This window comes from Lygodium microphyllum, chromosome 26 (genome assembly GCF_053477565.2).
Source record: "Lygodium microphyllum isolate KBCC chromosome 26, Lygodium_microphyllum_v1.1.10, whole genome shotgun sequence".
Taxonomy (NCBI): domain Eukaryota; kingdom Viridiplantae; phylum Streptophyta; class Polypodiopsida; order Schizaeales; family Lygodiaceae; genus Lygodium; species Lygodium microphyllum.
Window position 1 is genome coordinate 39,589,973 of NC_141160.1, and position 23,023 is coordinate 39,612,995.

Below are 23,023 nucleotides of genomic sequence, written 5' to 3' on the forward strand. Positions count from 1 at the left end.
ATGCTATCACACTATTTTCACATATACAAATAGCTTCATTAGTCAAGCTACTACACAAGGCTTGTCATACTATCCTTTAGACATAGCACATCAATCAACCATCAATGCAAAAATAGTCATTTACTTAGTAACAAAAGAAACCTTAAATTTCCAAGTCCATGGTCAAAATAGTTTTGTTGATAACCTAGGATTTGGTCTTCCATTCCCATCAATTAAATATGCCCTAAAGGATTGCATGCCTCATCCTCGGTAGCCTGTAATGTATTGAGTTGTATAGTGTCCTTCTCTAGATCCAACACTAAATCGTTGCACTCATTTGACAGGCATCACACATTAATGAGAACTCTACTCACTATCTAGCTTGCGCCCATAATACTAGGCAATATTATTTCACCATTGTTGCCCAACGAGCAACTTGATTTACCCACTAGTGATTATGATCCACCCAATTGTCAATTATTATCCTGCAAGGCATGAGGGGTACCGTGGATAACCTCTAATTTTACTAATCTCCTACTTGCTCCCACCATAGTGAAGGAAGTCTCAATAGGGAATATGATAATAATATCAAACACATTTTAAGCATGCTGTACAATGAACTAGCGATGCACTTTCATGAAATCATCAATTTACCAAACATTATTCAACTTGCTTTAATTCAACACTCACCATCCTAAGTGTAAGGTACAAGACCTAGCTAGGCTAGATTAGGTAACCTTCAAGAGTCACTTGGACACCTCTCTAAGAGCAATATTGTATGAACCCCATATGATGCATGGGCTTAACTATTGGACTAACCTTTGACTCTTCCTCGTAGAAAACATCTAAGGCTGCAAACTAGAGTATCAAACCTAAAGATCCCTAAATAGGTCATGCTAAAGCAACAACCTAACACCCCTCCTAAAGAGAGCACTTGGTAGCCTCTCAAGGACAAGGGCAATTAACATCATACTCAATTCAAAGAGTGAAATGAGCCAAAGTGACGTATGAACCCTCTATCATAGTATAATCACATTCCATTCCCTTTAAAAAATGGCGATGTTGTTCTATCTTACTACACATGAGGCTGTAAACCTTACAAAGCAAGCATATGTCACATGCTCTAAGAAAAACTAAGGGTTACTTAAAACTAAGAGCTACAATTATTTATTTTTAAGATCCATTTCTAAACTCAAAACTTGGTGCAGTTAAACTAGGACTATAAAGTAATCTATTCAAAGCTAAGAATCAAACTTTCCCAAGGCCAAAATATTGGTACCCACCCCTAGTAAGACTAGATGAGGTAAACTTTAGAAGTCGCTCGAGCACCTGTCCATAAATAGTGCTATCTCAAACCCATAGGATGCATGGACTTGACCAATTGTTCGATCTCCACATCTATCTCAAAATGAAACGTTAAGGTCTTATGACAAATGATCAAACCTAAAAGTCCCTAAATATTTAAGGTCATCCTACAACAACAATCAAACACTCCCTTCCAAAGAGACCACTTAACAACCACTCAATGTCAAGAGTAACCAATCCCTCTTTAATAGTAGAGTCACACTCCATTCCCCTAAAACAATGATGGTCGGGGATCTATCTTATTACACAAGAGAGCAAGTTTATAAACAATGACGGAAAAAGTAACCTAGCTAATCAAGTCCACCCATCCATAGGATGGGGTCATCGAGACCTCCATCCAACGACTTTCCATCTACGTTCCTTGCAAGCTTTAGTTACCTAAGCAATTTGTGCTACCATGCTTTCTTAACATATATAAACTGATTTATTGTTACACAAGGCTCATTATATGATCCTATAGACACAATATATTAAATCAATGAATATTGCACAAATAGTCCATCACTTAACAAGAAAAGAAACCTTAGAGTGCCAAGTCCATGGCCAAAACAATTTTGTTGATAACCTAAGATTTAACCTTGGAGTCCCACTAAACTAGGTATGCCCTAAGGGATCGCACACCTTGTCCTAAGTAGCTAGTAAGTCGTCACATTGGGTGATTGCCTTTAGTTGACCCTTCTATTTATCTAAGGAACACCGCACCTCTCTCTTTTTCCCGATGGGAGGGTCATCACCATCTACCTCATGGCCACAACAATAGGCAGTTTTATCTTATTTCCATTGCCTGACTGGCAACTTGGGTTCACCCATTAGTACCGTGGTGCACCCCATCGACAACCATTATGCTCCAAGGCATGAGGGATCCCTTGGGTATCCCCTAGCCTTATCAATGCCTTCACTAGCTCTCAACACAAGGGAGGAAGATAATGCCAAAGAGAAAAATAATCTCAAATAGAATTAACCATGCAACACAATGAATTAGCAATGCTTATCCATGAAAACATTCCTTCATCAAGTAGTGTGCGACTTGCTTTGATTCACCAACTACCATACAATAACCAATTCCAATGTAGATCCAATGATTTGATTACTATGCACATTGGTTGATCCCTTTGCGAGGGCAAGGTTGGTAGCATTGACGGTTGGGGTCTATTGTATTGCCGGTACTTGCGACTCCCTTAGCTCAATGGGCATGAGTGCTTGCAAGACCGAGTCGTGCATACCCGAATCACAAAACAAAATAAAACAAAAGAGGTCGAAGGTCATGAACTCACTTAAGTGATGTGGCAAGGGAAGGCTCCTCACTTGGGGCAGAAGGGAAGAGTGTTGGCTAGAGACTTGAGCAAGGAGGGGTTTAGGGTAGAGGATTAAAACTCCAAGGTAGAGTATGGATGTGGAAGGTTTTAAGGGTTATTGGCTCATTGACTCAACAATGGCAGACGGGAAAAGCTGAATCACATGCTTTAACAAAAACAGAGGCTTCCTCACAACCGCTGCCCACAATGATTCATTTTTCGAGGTCCATTTGAAAACTGAAATTTGGCGCGCTTAAATCGAGAATGGCAGTCCCTTGTGCGCAAGTAATCTGCGAAGGGCAGGTCATCACCATTGCTGCTGAATGTTTCACGAGCCCTGAGGTCTTCTTTGGTGAGCATGTTGCCGGATACTGTGCATTAGGGTTGCAGATCACGGTTCTTCTCTGCAACATTGGGTATCGGACATGCAGTTTGTATATAAGATTCTGATACTGATTTTCCACTCGCAGAAAACACCACCTGGCCTTTACGTGGGTCATCTGATGCAAAAGATGGATGCACCGCAGATATTGGGTATAATTCTCAAAGGTGGTGGCTGTAATGGAGATTAATGGTAAAATGGGTTGTCCTTCCGATGGGTAAGATCTAGAAGTAGAGAGCCAATTTCTTGCTCTACTCGTGAGAGCCTTGCAGATTTGGAAGAGGTTGGAGATGTTTCTCACAGTTTTTGCAATGTGGACAAGATGCTCCATTAGGAACTTCTCGGGATAACCATCAGGGCCCCTGCACAAGCTTGAGCATTTTTTCTTCCAATAACTTAGCCCCATGATCTCCAACTGCCTTCCTTGCTTTTCGAGTGGACAATAAAAACCAAATCTTAGTTGTGACAGAGTCACTACTAAGCTCACAGAGACTTTATGTGGTTGCAATCCCTAATTTGAGCAATTCAATCGAACCTTCCCGGCTAACATGATCTCTATGCATGGACTACATTTCACTTCTGATGAGCTTTCAAGTTCACAATGAGAATCCTAAGTGCTCAGATCAAATGTATACCACATTAGACTGCAAACACACCAAAGACCACATATTGTCCTTGGTGCGAAAGTAAGAATTGAGACAACAATAATGAAACGGCAACGCTTGGACCATTGTTCAGCCAAACACAGCTTTAACCCCCTTCATTTACCAAAAAAGATTGCCACTCGGCTGCTGCTGATGATTTTTGAAGCATGAATAATATCTTTCTCGAGGGGACTTGTTTTGGTTATTTTGTACTTGCTATGGATGGAATGCTGACCATCTAATAGCTCAATGTATTCTCGCTGATGAAAAAGTTGAATCATGAACAAGTCACAGCTTTTGAAAAGTAAAATGTGTCTTGTTGCTGTCTATGAGGCATGAGTAAGAAGAGGGTACAGGTTAGAGCTAAGTAACAACAATAACTACATGGTCGCACAAATATATGTATATGAAGTTATGCACTACTTGTGCCCAAAAGATAGATAATAAGAGAAACTCCTTCAAGATACTCTACCCATGACATAGAAGAGAATGTAAATAATAACTAAGAAACATAAAGACCTCATTATATGTCCTACACATAGAAAACCAATGCATTAGCAATTAAATTTTGACTAAGAAGAAGAAAACTCCCTTCCTTGTGTGTCTTGGAGTTTGATTGGTTGTTCACAATTAATATCAAAGAGCGTTTGGGGGATGATGATTCACTGCAACGCCGTCTCCTGCACCTGGAATGTTTGGACGAAATTCGTAGGATGGCTCTACAGTGCATGGAAGCCACGCAAGCTCGACGTAAGGCTTACCATGACAGTTTCATCAAGCCTAAGGAGTTCAAAGAAGGTGATTTGGTCCTAGCCTATGATTCACGCTTTGGCAAGTTTCCTGGCAAGCTCCAACAACGGTGGAACATGGTGACTAATTACCAGTCTATTGCATTCAATGCTGTAGGTTAAATCATGTCACTCCATGCAAGAAGAATCAAATCATCTGCAAAATGCAACCCCTGAATTCTCTCTCGAAGACCGGGAACGCCGACTCCGAATCCGTCACCCTCGTTTATCCATATGTGGAATTAGACTTTGGCATGCCAATTTCTTTTAGAATATGTAGTGTAGGTTACTGATGGAGGAGACCCAAACTAGAAGAACACAGTATACTGACAGCCAGTATGCAATCTTGCTTGCATGTAGGAGGAATTGAAGACAGTCAAGAATTGAACTCTCTTATGAAAGCACATGAGTGGGTGAGTTTTTATATGATCATCAGCAATAGACCCCAGGGTCTGTGAGATCAAACACAATTCTCTGCATCTGGAACAACGTCATTCACAACTGCAAGGCTAGAAACAGAAGGTAACAGCATCCTGCTTCATCCATTAACTTTTTTACCCCATCCTTAGGCTCCTCAGTGAACAAAGCTAACAGCACCGAAACTGATAAAAAGTTCAGCTGTTGCAAAGTATATGGCAAATAAAATACTGTAAGCAGCATCAAGCTATTATGTTACAAGACACTCCCATCATGAGACATGAATATAGAGTAGTGATGCTTCAAATCCTCATATCGCCTGCCATATATGTAATATAATACAAGGAACCTCATAGCAATACCATTCCCCTTTCACAAAGCTACATGATAAGACCCAATACAGAAAGATTAGGGCATGTTCTAAAGCCATGCCTACTCACCAAAAACAAAGGCAAATACATTCACGGTGCAACATGGCAACCCTCACATAATGCAGCACCTACATTTGCATCTCACTTTTTTTGTTTGTTTACCCGTCCTCTTTTGCTTGTTTCTTGGAACGGGTGTCAAAATCTCCTCATTGTTTCCCATCACTGCATTCTCAATTCTATCCATGGGACTGTGCCGCATTGTGACGGCCATTGTCTGTTGATGAACCATCCGCTGTTTCTGCACTTGATTGAATGTTTGGCGGATCACCGAGCTCGCAAGGGGACGCCTTCGACCACCATTAACACTTGGCCCTTTCCCCCCACTTCTAAGTTTTTGGTCTGCTCCAGAGAAACCGAACAGTGTTACAAACTCTTTTCTTGATCTTGGGCCTTCCCCTGTATTCTCTTTCTCTTCCTCTATAGCTATTGAAGCAGCTTTATATACTATCTCATGTATGATGGAGCTGCAAAACAAAATGGTATCTGTTGCCTCTTCAAGAGTCACATTACGCTTCAGAAGTGGATTAGATGATTGTTTTGTAGAGAGGCTATCTGCATTCAAAGAAGTATCGACAAGTCTGTCAAACAAATTACAATTTGAACACCAATATCTGTTTGATCTCTCACTACTACTGAAGTTAACTGACAAAATCTGATCTCACCAAACCACCAGTCAACAGATATGAAAAACAGCAGACTAAAAAATATGCATTATCTCTGTACGGAAGATCACACCTCTTTCCTTCTCTTTCTTCACTTTCCACAGTTCACGAAACTCCATATCCTACCTCAGCTTGGAAGCTGTGTAACAACTCCCCTTTGCAATCAAGCATAGAGACAACCAAATTTGATAAAGACTATCAAGATACACTGTTTTGAGAGTATCAACACTTTTTAATGGTTAGCAATTTCAGATCGATCCAAGGCTCCTAAAATCTAGGGGACCTTGTACAATGTAGAGACCCCCCCCCCCCAATATCAGTATTAATGGAAAACTCTTTGAATACAGTATAAAGATAGTATCAGAATCTCAACATGGGTCCAAAGATACTCTCATTCTAAACTTTCAATATACATTGTACATTGAAGAAAGTTTCATGATCATGCCATTGTACTGATTGGATCTAGCCAACACTTCCATGCCATTAATGCTTCACAAACTCTAGCAAAGTGCATCTCAACAAAGGCATGCCCTCTATCATGTCCCTCAGAGCATTTCTCCACCCCCCCTACCCCATTCCACTCTGGGCAATTTAACAGCTGGAGCTTCAGTGGTAACAAGTAGTTGCACCTTACCCAGAATTAATCTTGTCACTACTAGCACCTGCAGGGTAATCAGACTGCCATCCAAGGGACCACATGATACTGTATTGATGGTCAAATTTTTTGGCAAACTTAGCTTGATGCTATCACACTTCACATTGTGCTTCAAGAGCATTGGACCATCCGCTTTGCAATGTAATGGAGCTTCACAATAGAAACAAACACCATTTGGCACTATTGGACTTGAATTGCCAAGGATTCAGTATGGCACTATCAGACCAGGATTGCCACAGCATCTACTGAATCCTTGGCCTTCACTGCCTATCCTCCCACCAAAAAGCATTGATATTAAATTTGCTATGGAAATCCATCTAGTTGTACAAAGGTTGCTAAAGGATCTTCTCTTTCTCTCTCTCTCTTTTTTTTTTCCGAAATGGATGTTATATTTATAAAGTACTAAACGACAAAAGAGTTACAAAAGTCATGGCAAAGACACAAAGGAAATTGCCATATGCCAGGGAAGTAAGTCCTCCCAAGGGACTAAGTCAGAGTGCCGAATGAGATCTATCTGCCAATGCAAGAGACCTTTAAGCCTAGCAATATGTCCCTAAACATTAGAGGCTGAATCAAAAAGAAAAGCATTCTGAATGGTCCAATTGTGCCAACAGCCCCAATATCTAAGAAAGTGAAACAAGATCTTCATATGCGACTGTGCCAGTGTGGGGTATTTGGGCCACACAAAAACCCAATCAAAAGGTCTTAGCGAGAAACCAACCACTGCTCGCCAAACCGCTGACAAGAGTGACCAGATTTTCTTAGCGAGAGGGCAAGAAATAAATCGATGACAAGCCGATTCCACACTGGTGGTGCAAAAGAAACAATTGCCGTTGGAGATTTGACTCTTGGAAAGGGCTGAAGCAAGAGGAAAACCACCAATCATCACCCTCCAAAGAAAGACCTTGCATTTGAAAGGTGTCTTGTTCAACCAGCCCTCCATCACAATTACCCTCCACCATGACTGAGATTTACGCAATCCCCATACAGTATTAGCTTTAGTAACCAGCCATTGATAATCTTTAATCAGAAGATGATACACCTGGTTCAGCCGGCCTGCAAGGTCCCAGTCCTGCCAGGGACGATCCGAAGCAAGGGCAGGAAAGGGTTGTCTGCTCTGGAGCACCATCAAAAGCTGTCCCCATAAATCACGGTATCCATGAGGGATCCTGAAAAGCCTCTTGGCTGTACGAAACGATATCAACACACTGCGACTGGCAAGGGTATCATTTGCAACTGAAGTCAAGCCCAAACGTGCCATGCGGTTAAATTTTGGTCTGAGCTCATGTTTGCCTTCCCAAGAAAGTAATCACGAGGTTGCCAACAATTCCAGTTGAAAATAGTTAGTAGCTAAGCGGTCCTCCGCTGGATGCCACTGAGCCTTCTGGAGAACCAATTTCCAAGAACATACCAAATGAGCAAGCAGGGATGATGAAGGACTAGAAAACCGAGAGTCTGCATTAAGAACATGCCACCAGGAGCTCCAAATTTGGGTATTACCATGCACAAGCCCATGATCCTCAAGAAAATAACGGGCTATAAAGACCCACGGGTGATGATCCAAGCACATGGCACGAAAAAGAGACCAACGGAGTGCCAACATATGAGTTTCGGCATCCAAAATAGCCCCACCACCCATGCGTTTGGGGGTACATGCATGCGACCAAGAAATCCATGAAATGCCTGCATGCAAGGAGTCCTTCTTCCATAACATGAAACAAATGTACTGAGTAAGAGCATTCAATGTAGTAGTAGTCCAAGGCAACAATGGCAAGAAATATGTGAGCATTGGCAACATAATTGTCTGAGCTACTTTGAGGCGAACATGGAAGGGCCAAGCCTGTGACTTCCAATACAGAAACTTAGCTGCCAATTTCTGTGAAATCCACTCTAGTAGTTGCTTTGGCCAAACATCAACACCCAAAGGGTACCCAAGATGCCTGACAATGGAACCACGGGGAACAACCATTCCCTGCCAGTCCAATGACTGCAAATCTGACTCCGTGCAACTGAGAATGGCTGATTTCAAAGCATTGATATGAAGACCAGAAGCATGACCAAAGAGAGTCCAAACATCTAATGCTTTGCGAAGATTATCCTTGTCCGCACGCAAAATCATAAAGCTGTCATCAGCCAAGGATTGACTAATGAAGTGCTGTCCAAAAGGAAGAGACAATCCAACCAACTGAGTAGAAGCTACCATATGAGATAACATCGAAAGAACCGGATGAGTCGCAAGGGCAAAAAAGAGAGGACTCAAAGGGTAACCCTGTCTCACAGAGCGTGCAAGGACAAATGGCTCGGTAACACCACCATTCAGTATAACTCACAAAGAAGCCGCAGCACTAATGGTGTAGATCAAACGAGACATCCGAGTACCAAAGCCCATAGTAGACATAAGTTCTGCAATGAAAGACCAGTCTTAATAATCAAAAGCCTTGTCCAGGTCCAATTGAATCAATATCACCTCCTGATTAGAGTGCCTTGCATAGTCAATAGCCATTTGCACATTTAAGACATTATGCAAAATGTTTCGGCCCTTAATGAAACCATATTGAAGAGGATGCACAATGGCAGGAAGATGCTTATGGAGCCGATTCGCCATTACTTTGGAAAAGATTTTATGCATAGAACCCATCAAAGAAATTGGTCGCCAATGTTTCAACATAGACGGCGAAGGAACTTTTGAAAGCAGTTTGATAGTCTTTCCATGAGGAAGGCATGAACCCCGTTTCCCAAACCTGCTGAAACATAGCCATCAATGGTTTCACCAGTCAGGCATTTGGTCAGAAGGTGAACAAGTAGAACCAAGGAGGTCTAGAAAATAATTCCTACAACATATTCACAATAGTCTAAGGATCAATGACCATTTGACCTTCTGCATCCTGGAGTCTAGTCATATTCTCTCGAGCAAGAGATGCATGGAGAGCTCGAAAGAACTTATGAGTCTGACAAGCACTATCTTGCAAATTCTCAATCAAATTTTGCAATTTGGCCTGCTGATAAGATTTCAACTGAAACTCTTTAATAAGATCAGCCAAACGCATAGCCAATGGCAGCAGAAATACATCATCTGGAGTCTCCACCAGTAGAGAACAAACCAAAGTCAGTAATTCCTCCGCTGCTTGTCTACGCCGCCGACAAAGAGAGGCATGATGGATCCCATATTGCCTAACAACCCGCTGCACATTAGAGAGCAATCGTTCAAAAGAAGCATTGCCCTCAGAGGAGAAGTCCAATAAAAATCTATCAATCAATTGCTGCATATAACCCTGAAAGATTGAATGCTTCAAATAAGATGAGTTGAAATGCAATGGGAGTCTATCCAAAAATTGCTTAAAAGGTGCAATGGATTGTACAAGCATCTCAAGCTGTAGAGAAAAATGATCCGACAAGGCATATTGCTGCAACACTTTCATTTCCAACATCTCAGGAAAAAAAGCATCATCCTGCATGATGTACATGCGGTCCAACCGCGACCATGTAGTTGTATACTACGCAGAATGAAAAGTAAACCCTGTAGAAGAAGAGTGTAGCCATGACCAGAGATCTTGCTTAAGTACAGCAAGAGCAAACGCATTCCACACACGGCTTTCCAAAGCGTCCATCACCAAATGCTCTGATGTGGACTGTGAAGGATCAACACATATTAAAATCCCCCATCAAAAAACCCCGTCTGCCAAGTGACAAGGAGGTCTGCAAAGTATTCCAAAGATCCCGACGGGATAAAGGGTCATTTGGAGCATAAAGCCCAAGTAACCATAAGATCTCTCCTTCAAATAAAACTTCAATCACCACAAAACGACCATGTACATCATTTTTAATAAGAACAGGCTGATATTTCTCATGTACAATCATAAGCACACCAGAATAGTGCATGGCATGTGTCCCTACATAAAACAAGCGAAACCCATGGCAATCCACAACTTTTCCTGCTTCACCGTGACTCTTGTGCTCAACAACACACAAGACATCCCACTGATTCTCATGCAATAAACTCCACATGGCATGTTGCTTATTGCAAGAACAAATGCCTTGCACATTCCACGTGGCTATCTTCATGTGTATTTAAAAAAGAAAATCAAGAACGAGGCAAAGCTTGCCTCGATTTAACCTTTTCTGCTAGAATGTCAAGGACTCCCTCATCCAAAAAATCAGCTAACACGGCAAAAGAGTTCTGATGGCCAGATTTAGAGATATACGGTGTATCCACTGTCTTGGGGATGGAACGGGGATAACGACGATCCCATGGGGTAATCACGTTACCTCTAGCATCAAAAGCCAACTTAGCAGGTGGGCACTTCAGACCATCCGCATATACTTTCCTAGTGGGCTAATTGCGAGGAGCAGAAGAAACCATAGCATGAGTAGTGTGCTCTGAAGACAACATGTCTTTCCTGCGTATATAAGTACGCAAGGAATCTTGTGAAGCATTAGGCACAGTATCCGCCATGCCAACATCAAACCTTTTACCTTTTTTGGCACGTACATCTACCCAATCATTGTCACGGGAATCCAAACCCGAAACATGTTTGCCTTTATCCAAAACTTTAGATGGCTGGGTCGCATCCTGCAACGGAGCATCAAGCACCATATCTTCCATAGGAGACAAAACATGCTCAGCATCTGAAGTCGGTTGCTTCGCTAGACATTCAGCCATAAAATGCCCCAATTTTCCACACGAAAAACAATGCCCTGCAAAGTTACCCTATTTCAAATGAAAGTGCAAAGGATGCATGCCAGAGCAATTAAGACATAACCAAGCAAACCTTTTCCGAGCAGTGTCCCATAACATACACAAACGGTTACGATTCATAGCCCTTAGGCTCGGGGGAACCAAAACAGTGCCCACAACGGCCATGGCATCCTTTAACAGTGGCCAATAGACAGCCCGACAGTTTTCCACTTCAACCCACACTGGGCATTCTCTTTGAAGCAAGCGCTGAAAATCTACCATTGGGCGCCATGGCACAGCATGGACCAAACGGCGATCAAAGAACAATGGCACTTTAGTCAGCAAATCGGCACGATGCTTCTCAGATTTCAATAGCACCTCATAAAAATCTCTTCAACACACTCCCCTTGTAGTAGACTTTGCAGCCACTGACGAATACAGGAAAGCACTGGGATCCTACCAGTGAAGAAGAGTATAACAGCACGTTCATAAAACACTGAGAATGAGCGCAAAACATTGTTAGGATCCACAGTGGTTTCCAGAACATCTTCAGTTTCAGAGTCAGAAAACGCTTCATGATTATGTTGAACATAATCACCAAGCAGAGTGTTGGCAAACTCCAACAAATGCTCCCAGTCAACATCCTGAGAATCCACAGAATCGGAAGCAACCTGAGCATAAGAACGTTCCTGATGATCCATTGTATCTTCCGAAGTATGCTTGGTGCGTTTGCCCGCAGGCTGGAAGTCAGGACCAAGTGGCATCTCCTCTGAGCAAGGAACCATATCCTCTGGTTCCTCTGTTTCAGAATCCGGACCAAGGGCTGCCACCGTTTGGTCAATAAAGGCCATGTCCAGACCAGCCATGTTGTATCACCACTTTAACAAGAGATCTAAAGCTATTTGCAAGGCGCTCTCTCTCTCTGTGCGTATTTATAAATAGGTACAGATCAATAGTCTGTTGTCATCCTGTGTCACAGGAGACAAATCGATGGGACAGGCAAGACGAAATGAGACCCCGCTCTGGTCAACCAAGGAAACCAATTCGCAGGACAAGCAGTTGTTCGCAAGTGGGCGAGGACAGGGCTCGAGCAGGGTGGAACAGTCTAGGTGCCTGTGTACATGGTAGTTAGCATTTGTTTCTAAATCTTGCTCCTGTCCGCATGGAAGCTTGTACAGGGTCTGCGCTTGACCTAACTTAGTACTACCCTCCTGATGACCTCTGTCCACATGAAGCATGTTCTTGTTTGCACAACACACCTGTCAAAAAGACAGTGATGGTCATATCAGAGCCAAGTGAAATCAAGTAGCTCTAAGGATGCTTCATGTCTCTCCCTCCCTCCATCCCTCCCTCCCCCCCACAAGCCATCCGAGTTGTCTAGGTGAGCTCAAGGTTTCATCACACCAACTAGAGATAGAGACAAGTAGAGCCTCAAGAATCCTCAAGGAAGAGGATATGCACACTATGCCATGAGGAGATAGAGATGAAGGAGCATTTCTTATGCAAATGTCTAGTGCATATGTCCAAACACAAGATAGATATCACACATTGTTCTAGGGGCAACAAACCATATAGTCAATGATGAGCATACCAAATCAGAAATATTTTGGCCACTATATACTAGAGATCCAGAGAGTGGGAGCATCTACTAGTGACACGTACATAGTACAAAGTATGACAAACAATCTTGACAGAGTTTTATCAAGAGGCAACATCGGTTCAGGGATATACAAACACAAGGACCATGAGACCGAGAGGGAGGGTGTAGGAGATTAGAGTCACACATTGACCCAATGCCTTTAGCCGAAGATGGCACTGCTCACACCAAAGAGAGGTCGCCCGAATTTGACAACAACATGAGATGTACTTGGCCCATTGTACCAAATCTTGCACTTGGCAGACCTTGGGGGCATGATTTGCCAGCCTCCCCTCTAAGCTCAGCAACAAGAATATGGACAAGAAGTCTTTTGCCACCGCTATCAACAACTAGTTGCCTTCAATCCCTCCCCCCATTGGTAAACCATCAGCATGGGTGTCCTATTTGTTACAGGAACTAAGGAGACTACAAGGAGAGATGATAGCCATGAAACAAGAAATGATCAAAAAAGAAGAGCAGATTATGGAATTATAGGAACAACTGAAAGGCATGCAAGGTAAACAACAAAAAGCAATGTAGGAACCCATGCAAGAGAGACTCCAAACGGACCTGAACACAAACTCAAATTCAGCACATTTTTCACAAAAATGGTCTCAATAATGAAAGAAAATGAAAGGATTGAGAGCAACAAAAAGGAGATTAGAATGGGTTGTGATGGTAAAGTGAGGCAAGAGTTCATCAATGATGAGTTCAAGAGTTCTCCTTTGTATTCTACTACTATTGGGATCTCATGCACAGGCGCAACTAAGGAATGCTTTGGGATGAAGTGAATCTTGGCACCACTCCTAAGCTACTTTCCATAGAAAATGAGGCCTTGGTCTCCTTCCCATCTTGAGATTTCCCAACCATCTTTGCCCTTCTCCTTCCAGCTAGACTATGGCTCTTCTTCAATGTCCAACTCTTCACTGGTATCATCCTCTTCGGATAACTTTGGTCCACTTGAACTAGAACTCTCCTCATCCAAGGAAGATTCCTGCTTCAACTTGTGCCCCCTGTCAAGAAAATGACAAAGAGAACAAAGAGACAATAGGGTGTGATACTTCGGAGCCGACACTCAAAAGATAACTCCACTGTCTTGTCTGAATCAAGCAACAGTGCCTATGGGGAATCTACACAGTGAAGGGAGCGAAATGCAATCCTTCAAATGGTGGGCTATCAAAATAATCACTGGAAGGTGAAGGACGACTATCGAGGGAGTGAACTACAATCCTCTAATGCCATCAAAGATGAGGAAGATGATCACAAGTTGTCGAGGAAGCAAACCGCAATCCTTGGATGCCGAGGAGAAGGCTTGGGCAGCAAAACGCAAATCCCAAAGTGTGTCGAAGCTATCAAACGCAAGGAGGGCAACCCAAATGCTCATGCCAGGGGATGGATGGTGACACCAAATGAAGGAATAGCCACCAAAAGCGTAAACATCGCTATGAAGGCTTGTCAACCCAAAAACGCAAGTATCTGGGATTGTAGAAACTGACACCAAATGTGGACCGACGCTAGGCAAGAAGGTACTGACGCTAGGTTGGGGAAGGTGACGCCAGATGTGGACGAGGTCTCTAGGCAACCAAACGCAAATCTAGTGAGGACTGAAGGAAATGGAAGAGGTCGCCAACTATGGAGAATTGACACCTAGGTAGGACTGCTATTGCCAACAATCTGATGATGACACCAACAAGGTGGAGCCTCAAAACACAGGACTTGAGTGATGGGACATGGCACCTAAAGAAGAAGAGGAAGGGTGACCACCATCGCTAGCATGGGATGGAGAATAACCACCATAGTTGATATGGATCGAATCCAAATCCTCATCCATGGGCCAATGCCACACATATACAGCCGGGCGTAACAAAATCAGCCTCAAGTACTATTGTCCTTCATTGCCAACTTTCCAATTAGTCATGGTGCTCAATTGTTTACAATTGATAGTTGCTAACAAAAATAAATAGAGCTGAAATGCCCAACTTGATGGTAACATAGTCAAAATGACATGAAAGACATATGATAATACTTAAAAACATCAATGAACAAAAAAGAAAGAGTACACCATAGACAAAGAACCATGCTTGCTCAGATTACATTTGGGGACTCCTCACACCAAGGGAAATTGGATATAAGCTTAAATGACTTGAATATGCTTTTTTGGTTACTTGTTTTAGTGCATTTTTCACAAATTTTGCCCAAGACAAGGTGGGATACCATGCCTTGTTATAAGCACAGAAAGTTGCCCAAAAATGTAGTTTTAACTCATCCAAACTAGGATTTTGGTGATTCAAATCGTTTTGGGGGTCTTAAAACACTACAAACACTTTGGTAATATCAAAAACCTCCATGTTATCCTTTTGGGGGTCATGACTCTTCATTAACAATAGAATATGAACTTGATAAATTGAGTTCATCATATTACAGCTTCATGCTTCTTTTAAAAGCCACTTACGTTCGAAATAAGGCACAAATTTGGTACATGGCTTTGAATTATATACATGTTTTCATTCCCACAAGTCTTTCATAGAAAGTGAGTTTACTACATTGAGCATTGTATCTATTCATTCATTCATTTATCTTCTTTGTTCATTGTCTCTGAGTTATCCTAACCCTATTGAGTTCTATTATTAGTCTATGCTTTGATGTGCAGTTGTGTTTGTCTTCTGTAACACCCAAATTGCTAATTGAGCTTTCATGTTTCATACAAGTTCGATGGTAACCTTCTACCATAGTTCATCGTGTACACGAGCTTTGGAGAATGCATCCCCTCTGTGTTTCGTTACAAGGATGGTGTCCACGCATTCCAAGGCCCCATCACACCCTTTAGAGCCATGTCACCCCAACAATAGTGGGATGAATGCAAAGTTCAACAAGGTTTCACAAGCGAGTAGGCACACCAACGGGTTTGCAAAAGATCATCATGCAAAAAGTTTTTGACAAAATGTCAGAGTTTGCTGGCAAAATGTTAATATTCTGCAAACCAATGAAAGTCACTAACCCTGCTAATGCTGCATTAAAACTTGCTTTTCCATGAGGGTTTAGTGGGGTTTCTCAGGGTTTACAAAAACCCTACTACCACAACAGACACTGGATGCAACTATGTGCTAGTGGGCGCCCCCCTCCCCACTACCATTGGGTGCAACCCAGCCCTTACTTGCAAATATGCCTGTTATGAGATGTGAGGCAAGACAATTGTCTGTTTAGAGCAGAATTGGCCCTACAGAGATACCTTCCATTTTACATCCTAGAGCTCAACAAACATTACTATCTCAAGAACCCCAAAACTAATCCACATTCCTAAGTTATGGACCCAAGCATCACTAGAAACTTCAATGTAAAAAAGAAAACAAGAATAAGTAGTGCTTCAGAAAGCAAATAAATCAAAATAATTCAAGCAACATTTGTGGATGCACGCTTTGTCAACTCTTTCAATTAGTTACTCAAAAGAACAGACAAAGTGGCAACCCCAGAAACCAATCCATCACGTGACCTGGGTCTAAGCTCAGTTTACACCTTGAGGTTCCAACCAGCCTAATATAGGATTTTGGCCTAATATTCTGATTCCCACAGAATCTACATCAACTGGGTTCTAGCTCTGTTTGCTTCTGCGGCATAAGTACTATTCTAGCACATTCGATTTGGCCTTAAGCAACTTTGGGGACTGAATGCAGCCCCCGGATACACCCTGCAGTAAAAGAGAAGTCATTTGCAGTTTACTCAACCAACCATGGCGTGCTAGATCAAACTTGAACTTGCAACAATCATGCAATCATTCAGCAACTTGCATGCACCTTGACACCAACCACCATGAGTGCCCGTGTTCTGCCATTGTCAGATAAAATTCTAACTTTCGAATGACACAAATGCCACACAAATACATTCCTTACTTCATACTAGTCATGTTACGTACTCAAGTCTCCGAAACTCTCCAGATCAGGAAAAACACACACATACACATACCATTCAAACTCTCTCCAAAAAAGAGGGATAGGATCACAGAGATGGGATGGCATGGGTGGTCAGCCTCAAAAAGCTGAACTTCCAAGCGTATTTGGTTCAGCTACTTTCTATCAACCCAAACATCCTATGTTAAAACTATAAATGTGCACACAGTACAGATCCAGACTATGCAATCAGTAGCTACGAGAATACCAATGTCAAATGAAGACTCTAAAAGTCATATGGTAATCCCTGACAATTCTTGTAGAGTAGAATTTTAAAACTAAGGCTTAAATAATCAGCAATAAAGACTCCACTTACCATGCATATCCATGTCCTCTGCACCATTGTTAAAGGCATTATCTGCTAAAATATTAAAAATGTTGTTCACGCTATCCCTTTCACTTCTGCTCTGAGAGGGGGTGTCATTCCCATGGCAATGCTTAGCTGCAACATTTTCACCTGAACCATCTTCATTGGTGGAGCTATTCATAGCAGTAACAACATCTTTCAGCAAATGATTGCAATCATTGTCAACTGCATTTGGCTCCTTGGAGTCTCCCAATACAGACTCGTCCACAGAAATCTTCTCAAGTTTCCAATGTTCATGGTTGACAGCATGAGGTGAAGAATCACAATTGGAAACAGCAGATAAATCTATACTTGAAGCCACTGAATTTGAAACAACTCCCTGATAAGTAATGTGTTCTGTCAGCACACTGCTATGTGACAATTCTTGTCTATCCATGAGCCTATCTTTATCTAGACATATTCTAGATTTTCCAATACTTGAAGCTCTAGGTGTTGAAAAAGAAGGCTCAATATCAGCCTCACCATCACAGAGACTTCTATTATCACCTACCATTGAAGCTAAACCAGATGTGGACAAATCACTTAGACTTTTCTCAGTAATGGATATACCATCTTGAAATCTCATACTTGCCATTTTGCTGGAACATTGCCTTCGCAATGATGTTAAATCAGTTGATGGCCACTGGGTTCCATTTTGAGGCAATACACCACTAACAACCCCAGCTAACTGACTGTTTCTGTCATTTTCAGAGGTCATGACTGCAAAATTTGGTTCCTGAGGGTCTACATTCAGCTTGGGTTTTGAAGAGGGTTGCAGTCTAGCGGCAGCTAACTTGTTCTGTTCCTCTTCAAAGTCACCAGACTTCAACATGCTTACATTCCCATGACTGCTGCACAAAGTAACATACTTACCCACTTCTTGATCATGATGCCCTTGATCTTGCAAATTAGTGTCCTTTGTAACAATATCTGCAACACAGTTCATGGCTTCCAACCGCAACATTTCATGGTTGCACAATTTACTTGTAGGACATCTGCATGCTGGGTCTAGGTGCTCCAATGGCAGGCCTTGCTGGCAGTTGCACCTCTTCTGTGAGGAATTGGCATCCAGTTTGTTGGAACCCGATAAATAATCCACTTCACTAGGGTAAGGTGAAGTACCTTGGGTCTTCCATCCATCTGAGCTACTCTCAGAATCTGCTTGTGCATGTTCCTTGACCTGGTGGTTGTCTCGCATCTCTTCTTCATGCTCCTTAAATTTCACGCCCTCATCATTATGAATGGCAGCAGCCTGCCCATCGAGATTCATAGTAAAAGCCCTGGAATTTTCAGTGTGTGAACCATTTTCATTAAGCAGTGTGACTTCCATGTCACCTTCTTCATGCTTACTCTCATATGAACAATTTGCAGGGTCTGAACTTCCACCCATGGTTGCCAAAGAAGGATTCGTTGGTCTGTGATGCATGCTAGGTGTCCTGTATATTGATGTTATAGGAGCATTCGATAATAGTGGTCGAAACATGTTTTGTGAGCTTCGGCGTTGAGCCTGCTTTTCAACCAAGTGAAAACGTTAGCCTCTTGATAAAAAAACTGAATATTTCCATGAACTGCAAAAGTCAAAGCATTGGAAATATGGCAGACATCCACAGCCTGTAATTTGATAATAACATGTGAAACCCCAGAAGGTAAAACTTTGAAAGAAGCACATACCGCTTGTCGATCAAAGGGCTTTCTTGTTGACATGATCACAGGCACAGCATCCCCAGCAGCTGTAGCCGGCCTATTTTGCCGCTTAGCAGGTAAGATGCCTTTTCCAAGAGACAGATTCTCAGGTCTTGAGCTGATTTTTCCAGCTTTAGGACCACCATCAGAACTTCCTCTGGTACTGCTAGAAATAACTGACTCTGCAATTTCCATGTCATCATCACATGAAGAGATGACAGAACCTCGGCTTGTTCGGGAGCTGTTTTGGTCATTGCTGTTGGCTAAGCTCCAACTACTCCCAGAAGGATCCGGTGAGATAGTGTACCAATGAGACTGGTTGCAGTCAGGTGCCTCTGAAAAAGAACCTCTTGACTTTGTCCTTGAGCAATGCCGAGAACCCTGAGATCCACCTCTTTGATAACCACGATCTGAGGCAGAAGTACGAAGATTAGGAGGTGGGTCTGCAGAGAAACCTGGCATTGATGGTTCCCATGGACGCAGCTTGGGGGATAATGACTTGCCCCTGGTTCCTCTATTTGCCAGTCCAGCTCTACTGGCAGATGATGGGGATGTATTACTGCCACGTATTGGAGGAGTTGCAGATCTAGAGGTTGACCTACTTGCAGTTACTGATACCCTTCCAGTTGGAGTGGTTGGCCTACATGGTGATGAAGGCCGTAGAGTAGGGCTGGACCTTAAAGAAGAAGAGGAAGGTCTTCCTCGGCTTACAGTTGATGTTAAGCTACTTGAAGATGAGACTGTACTAGACCTGCGAGGACTTGGATTCCCTCCAAGAGCTTTAGAATAAGAATCTTGAGGATAAGACAACTGTCATCAAAGAGATTGGTTAGTACAGGCATGTTACAATTATCACATGAAAGCATGATCGAGCAATGACTACCTACAGACATTGTGTATTTTAACTCAAATAGCATTATGAAGCTACAGAAAATGTCAACAACTTCGACTGTACAATCAGATTGCAACAAGTTTAAACTTGAAGAAGATTCTTATAATCCCTTCCATTCAAAAGTGAATAACATAAGAACCCCACAGCGTTGTTCTTGTGTTTGCCCGGATGAGTATAACCATCAATGTTCACTTCAGCATTCTGATGTATGCAACATAGACACTTTTTAAACAGTGCCAGTAAGACTTCAGTTCATAGGGTGATCACAACTCGGCCATGCTACCCTTAACAAAGGAACAAAGTGAAACATCCATGATCAAGCGCAAAAAGAAACCTGCAAGAGTTGAATAGCAAGAAACAATGTAGAGAAATAAATACAGTTCAATGTAGCTGCTGTAAGCCTCTTACACGGGAAGTCCTGGAAGCTGATGCTGATCGAGTAAGTACCCTCCTTTGAGAAAGATTGACAATAGGAACATCTTGATCCAAAGATGGAAAGAGTGGTGTGCCAGGTGGAGTTAAAAGCCTACAAAAGTCAACAAAAGGGTTATGGCCCAAGCTGCAGATTCCTGCGGATAAGAGTCAATAAATGAAGAACACAAGGTCAAGAAAAATAAATAGTTTAAATGGGAATGCAACAGACAACAGACCTTAGCAATGCCATTTGTAAGATACAATCAAAAGCACCTCATTAAGGAAAAGGGAAGAATGTAATTGCTTCAGGCAAGAAACTGAAGATGCATCTAAGCTTTAACAATGGAAAACTTTGCCAGTGCAGCGAAGAAAAAACAAGGTGGCCTTTGAAGAGACTGTAATTTGCTCTGAACTGGAGTCACAGGATGCTTTAGACATCATGCATAGTTTCAACTCGTTGGGCAATGCCAAGGCACCTACCCCTACAGATGAAAACTGCAAGCATCCTTTAAAATCTGCCCATTTAACACTCATATATCATAATCATGCCTGCTGTGGAGCAACTACATCTCACCAGTCATAGTCGTTCTTCTCCGAATCTGAAGTGAGCAAATCACTGGTTTTCCGTGGCAGTGTTGAGGCTGAAACATCAAGACTTAGCAGCCCATCCACATGTTTTGAGGCTACAAAAGATCATGTCAAAAATGTCAGTAAAGTTTCAGTAGAAACATCAACTCACTGCAGCTTGCATCTATAAAATATGACAGTATCTCCAATGACATATTTAAACCAAACGCAAGAAGAACAAATCCTTGTTAACGACAGCATTTAAACAGCTTCATATACAGGTCTCTACAGAGGAGTGATACAATTAGGACTAACTGCATGGAGCATTGCCTATCTTCATCATTGCCTTGAACAAGAAGGATCTAGAACTCACTGGGAGATGCCCCTGGATTATCATTCACAAGATAGAGATATTTATTGCGTTCTCGAGCACGCATGTCCTGAAATAAGGCAAGGTCATCATCCTGGTGACGGTGGATGCTGCCCATCCTTCAAATATTCTTGTATTCCGGACCTGAAGGGATGTCAAGTTTGGAGTAACAAGCTTGACGATGGCCTGCAAAGACACTGAATCGGCAGGTAATTGCAATGCATGCCTCTGAAATGCCAATTCAGGGTCCTCAAAATTGCCAGAAGGATTGCAACACCTGAGAAATCCAGACCGTGGTGCCTAGTGGGATTGCTCGGGTGGAGTAGCAGCGAAATACAGTACGCAGCAGAGGCGGCTCAACTGCACAAAGAGGAGAAGCTTTCTCTGAGTAGAAGCTCAATGTCTACTAGAAACCTTAATTTTTCCCACTGCTGGCGCTTCATAGCTGCAAGTTGGTCAGAAATTTCCCTACAATTGACTGAAATTCCCCTACAATTGCCTGTTCCGTCGTCACCCGAGCTTCAGCTGAGGGGAGTAGAAGGAACCTGTGTGCTTTCATGTACACAGTAGTGTGTGTATGCCTTTTAACTACCTGTTCTTCCAACATTCCACTGTCTCTTCTCTGCTCTCCTCTTCTCTTCTCGCCCTGATCTTTGCTTCAAGCACACGTCCACTGTAGAATTTTGCTGGCCCAAAACAGGGAAGGCATGGAAGGGAAAGGCCCCTCAAAGAAAGCAGGCAGGAGAGCACAAGGAAAGGAAGTCCCCACCAAAGCACAAAAGGGAAAAGGGGAGGAAGGGAACAGAGCTCACAATGTGAGGCAGGGACTGATGAATGTGTGAGGAGAGAGAGAGAGAGAGAGAGAGAGAGCAATCAATGCACCAGAACAGAGGAAGAGCCCATCTTCAGGAACAGAGTAAAGCATAATTGAGAGAGAAAGAGAGAGAGAGAGAGAGAGAAAGAGAGAGGGAGGAGGGGAAGGGAAGGGAAAGGGGGAGCTTTTCAGGCGCACACATTTTCCCGGCAAAAACTTGCAAGCAGGCTTTTTGACAGAGAGAGAGAGAGAGGGGGGGGGAAGGGAGTGTGTGTGTGTGTGTGTGTGTGTGTGTGTGTGTTTTGAGAGCTCATCATTTCCTATTGGCTCTTTACTTTACTTTACACCCTCCCCATATCTACTTTTGGTGGGCTTCCTCTCCTCTTTTTTGGACAAGAGAATGTTGTCTTGAACCTTGGTCTTATGTAATAGCCTGCCGAGAGCGCTAGACGCTCTATACTTTTTTTTGAAGTCATGTGTAGATTCGTTATTTTAAGCCATATATATCGATATCCTCTGTTGTTTGTGTGTGTGTTGGAGGGGGGGAGGGGGGAGTTCATTACGGGAATAGATATGGATCAAATGCTTGAGAGCTTCAAGAGGCATCACTCGGATCGTACTAGCAATGCCCTAAGACACAATGCTTATTACTTGGTGTTGATACACAAATTTACATATGTAGTGAAGGAAGTGGACTTAGAGTTGTGACACACCTAGGTAAGGGCAACTAATTGATGCAACAACGATCAATACAATCAACATGTGTCCCACAGCAATTAACTGACTAAGATGGCAAAACTCCATTGCGCATCACCCAAACAAATGCTCTCTCTCTCTCTCTCTCTCTCTCTCTCTCTCTCTCTCTCTCTCTCTCTCTCTCTCTCTCTCTCTCTCTCTCTCTCTCTCTCTCTCATCTAATTTGGCCTACAGTGAGCCTATCCAAGTCTTCACCTACTCGTGGAGGTCATACTACTTATTTGTTGGTGTTACAAGCACAAGTCCACATAATTGCATGTAAAAAGATCTTCAAAGGGTACATGTCCAAGAGCTATAGTGGAACCCAC

At 42.6% G+C, this 23,023-nt stretch overlaps 1 protein-coding gene across 1 annotated transcript; it reads right to left on the reverse strand.

The window, feature by feature from the left end:
* Positions 1-4,860: 4,860 nt before the first annotated feature.
* LOC148013169 (uncharacterized) lies at positions 4,861-22,163 on the reverse strand. The gene is made up of 6 exons (XM_087668604.1): positions 21,149-22,163; positions 20,783-20,891; positions 20,203-20,320; positions 18,891-19,712; positions 17,190-18,726; positions 4,861-5,853 (listed from the first exon to the last, which is right to left on the reverse strand). Exons 1-6 carry the CDS (start codon positions 21,261-21,263, stop codon positions 5,354-5,356), a joined length of 3,201 nt encoding a protein of 1,066 aa, XP_087524730.1. The 5' UTR covers positions 21,264-22,163; the 3' UTR covers positions 4,861-5,353.
* Positions 22,164-23,023: the final 860 nt, after the last annotated feature.

Bases quoted from the DNA above. Each gene is read 5' to 3' on its own strand.
- LOC148013169 (XM_087668604.1), bottom strand. From the start codon at position 21,263: ATGGGCAGCATCCACCGTCACCAGGATGATGACCTTGCCTTATTTCAG. The intron at 20,892-21,148 runs GTGAGTTCTAGA...GATCTTTTGTAG, and splicing joins TAATCCAGGGGCATCTCCCA to CCTCAAAACATGTGGATGGG. The intron at 5,854-17,189 runs GTAAGTGGAGTC...CTTTGAATGCAG, and splicing joins AGAGGACATGGATATGCATG to ATAGCCTCTCTACAAAACAA.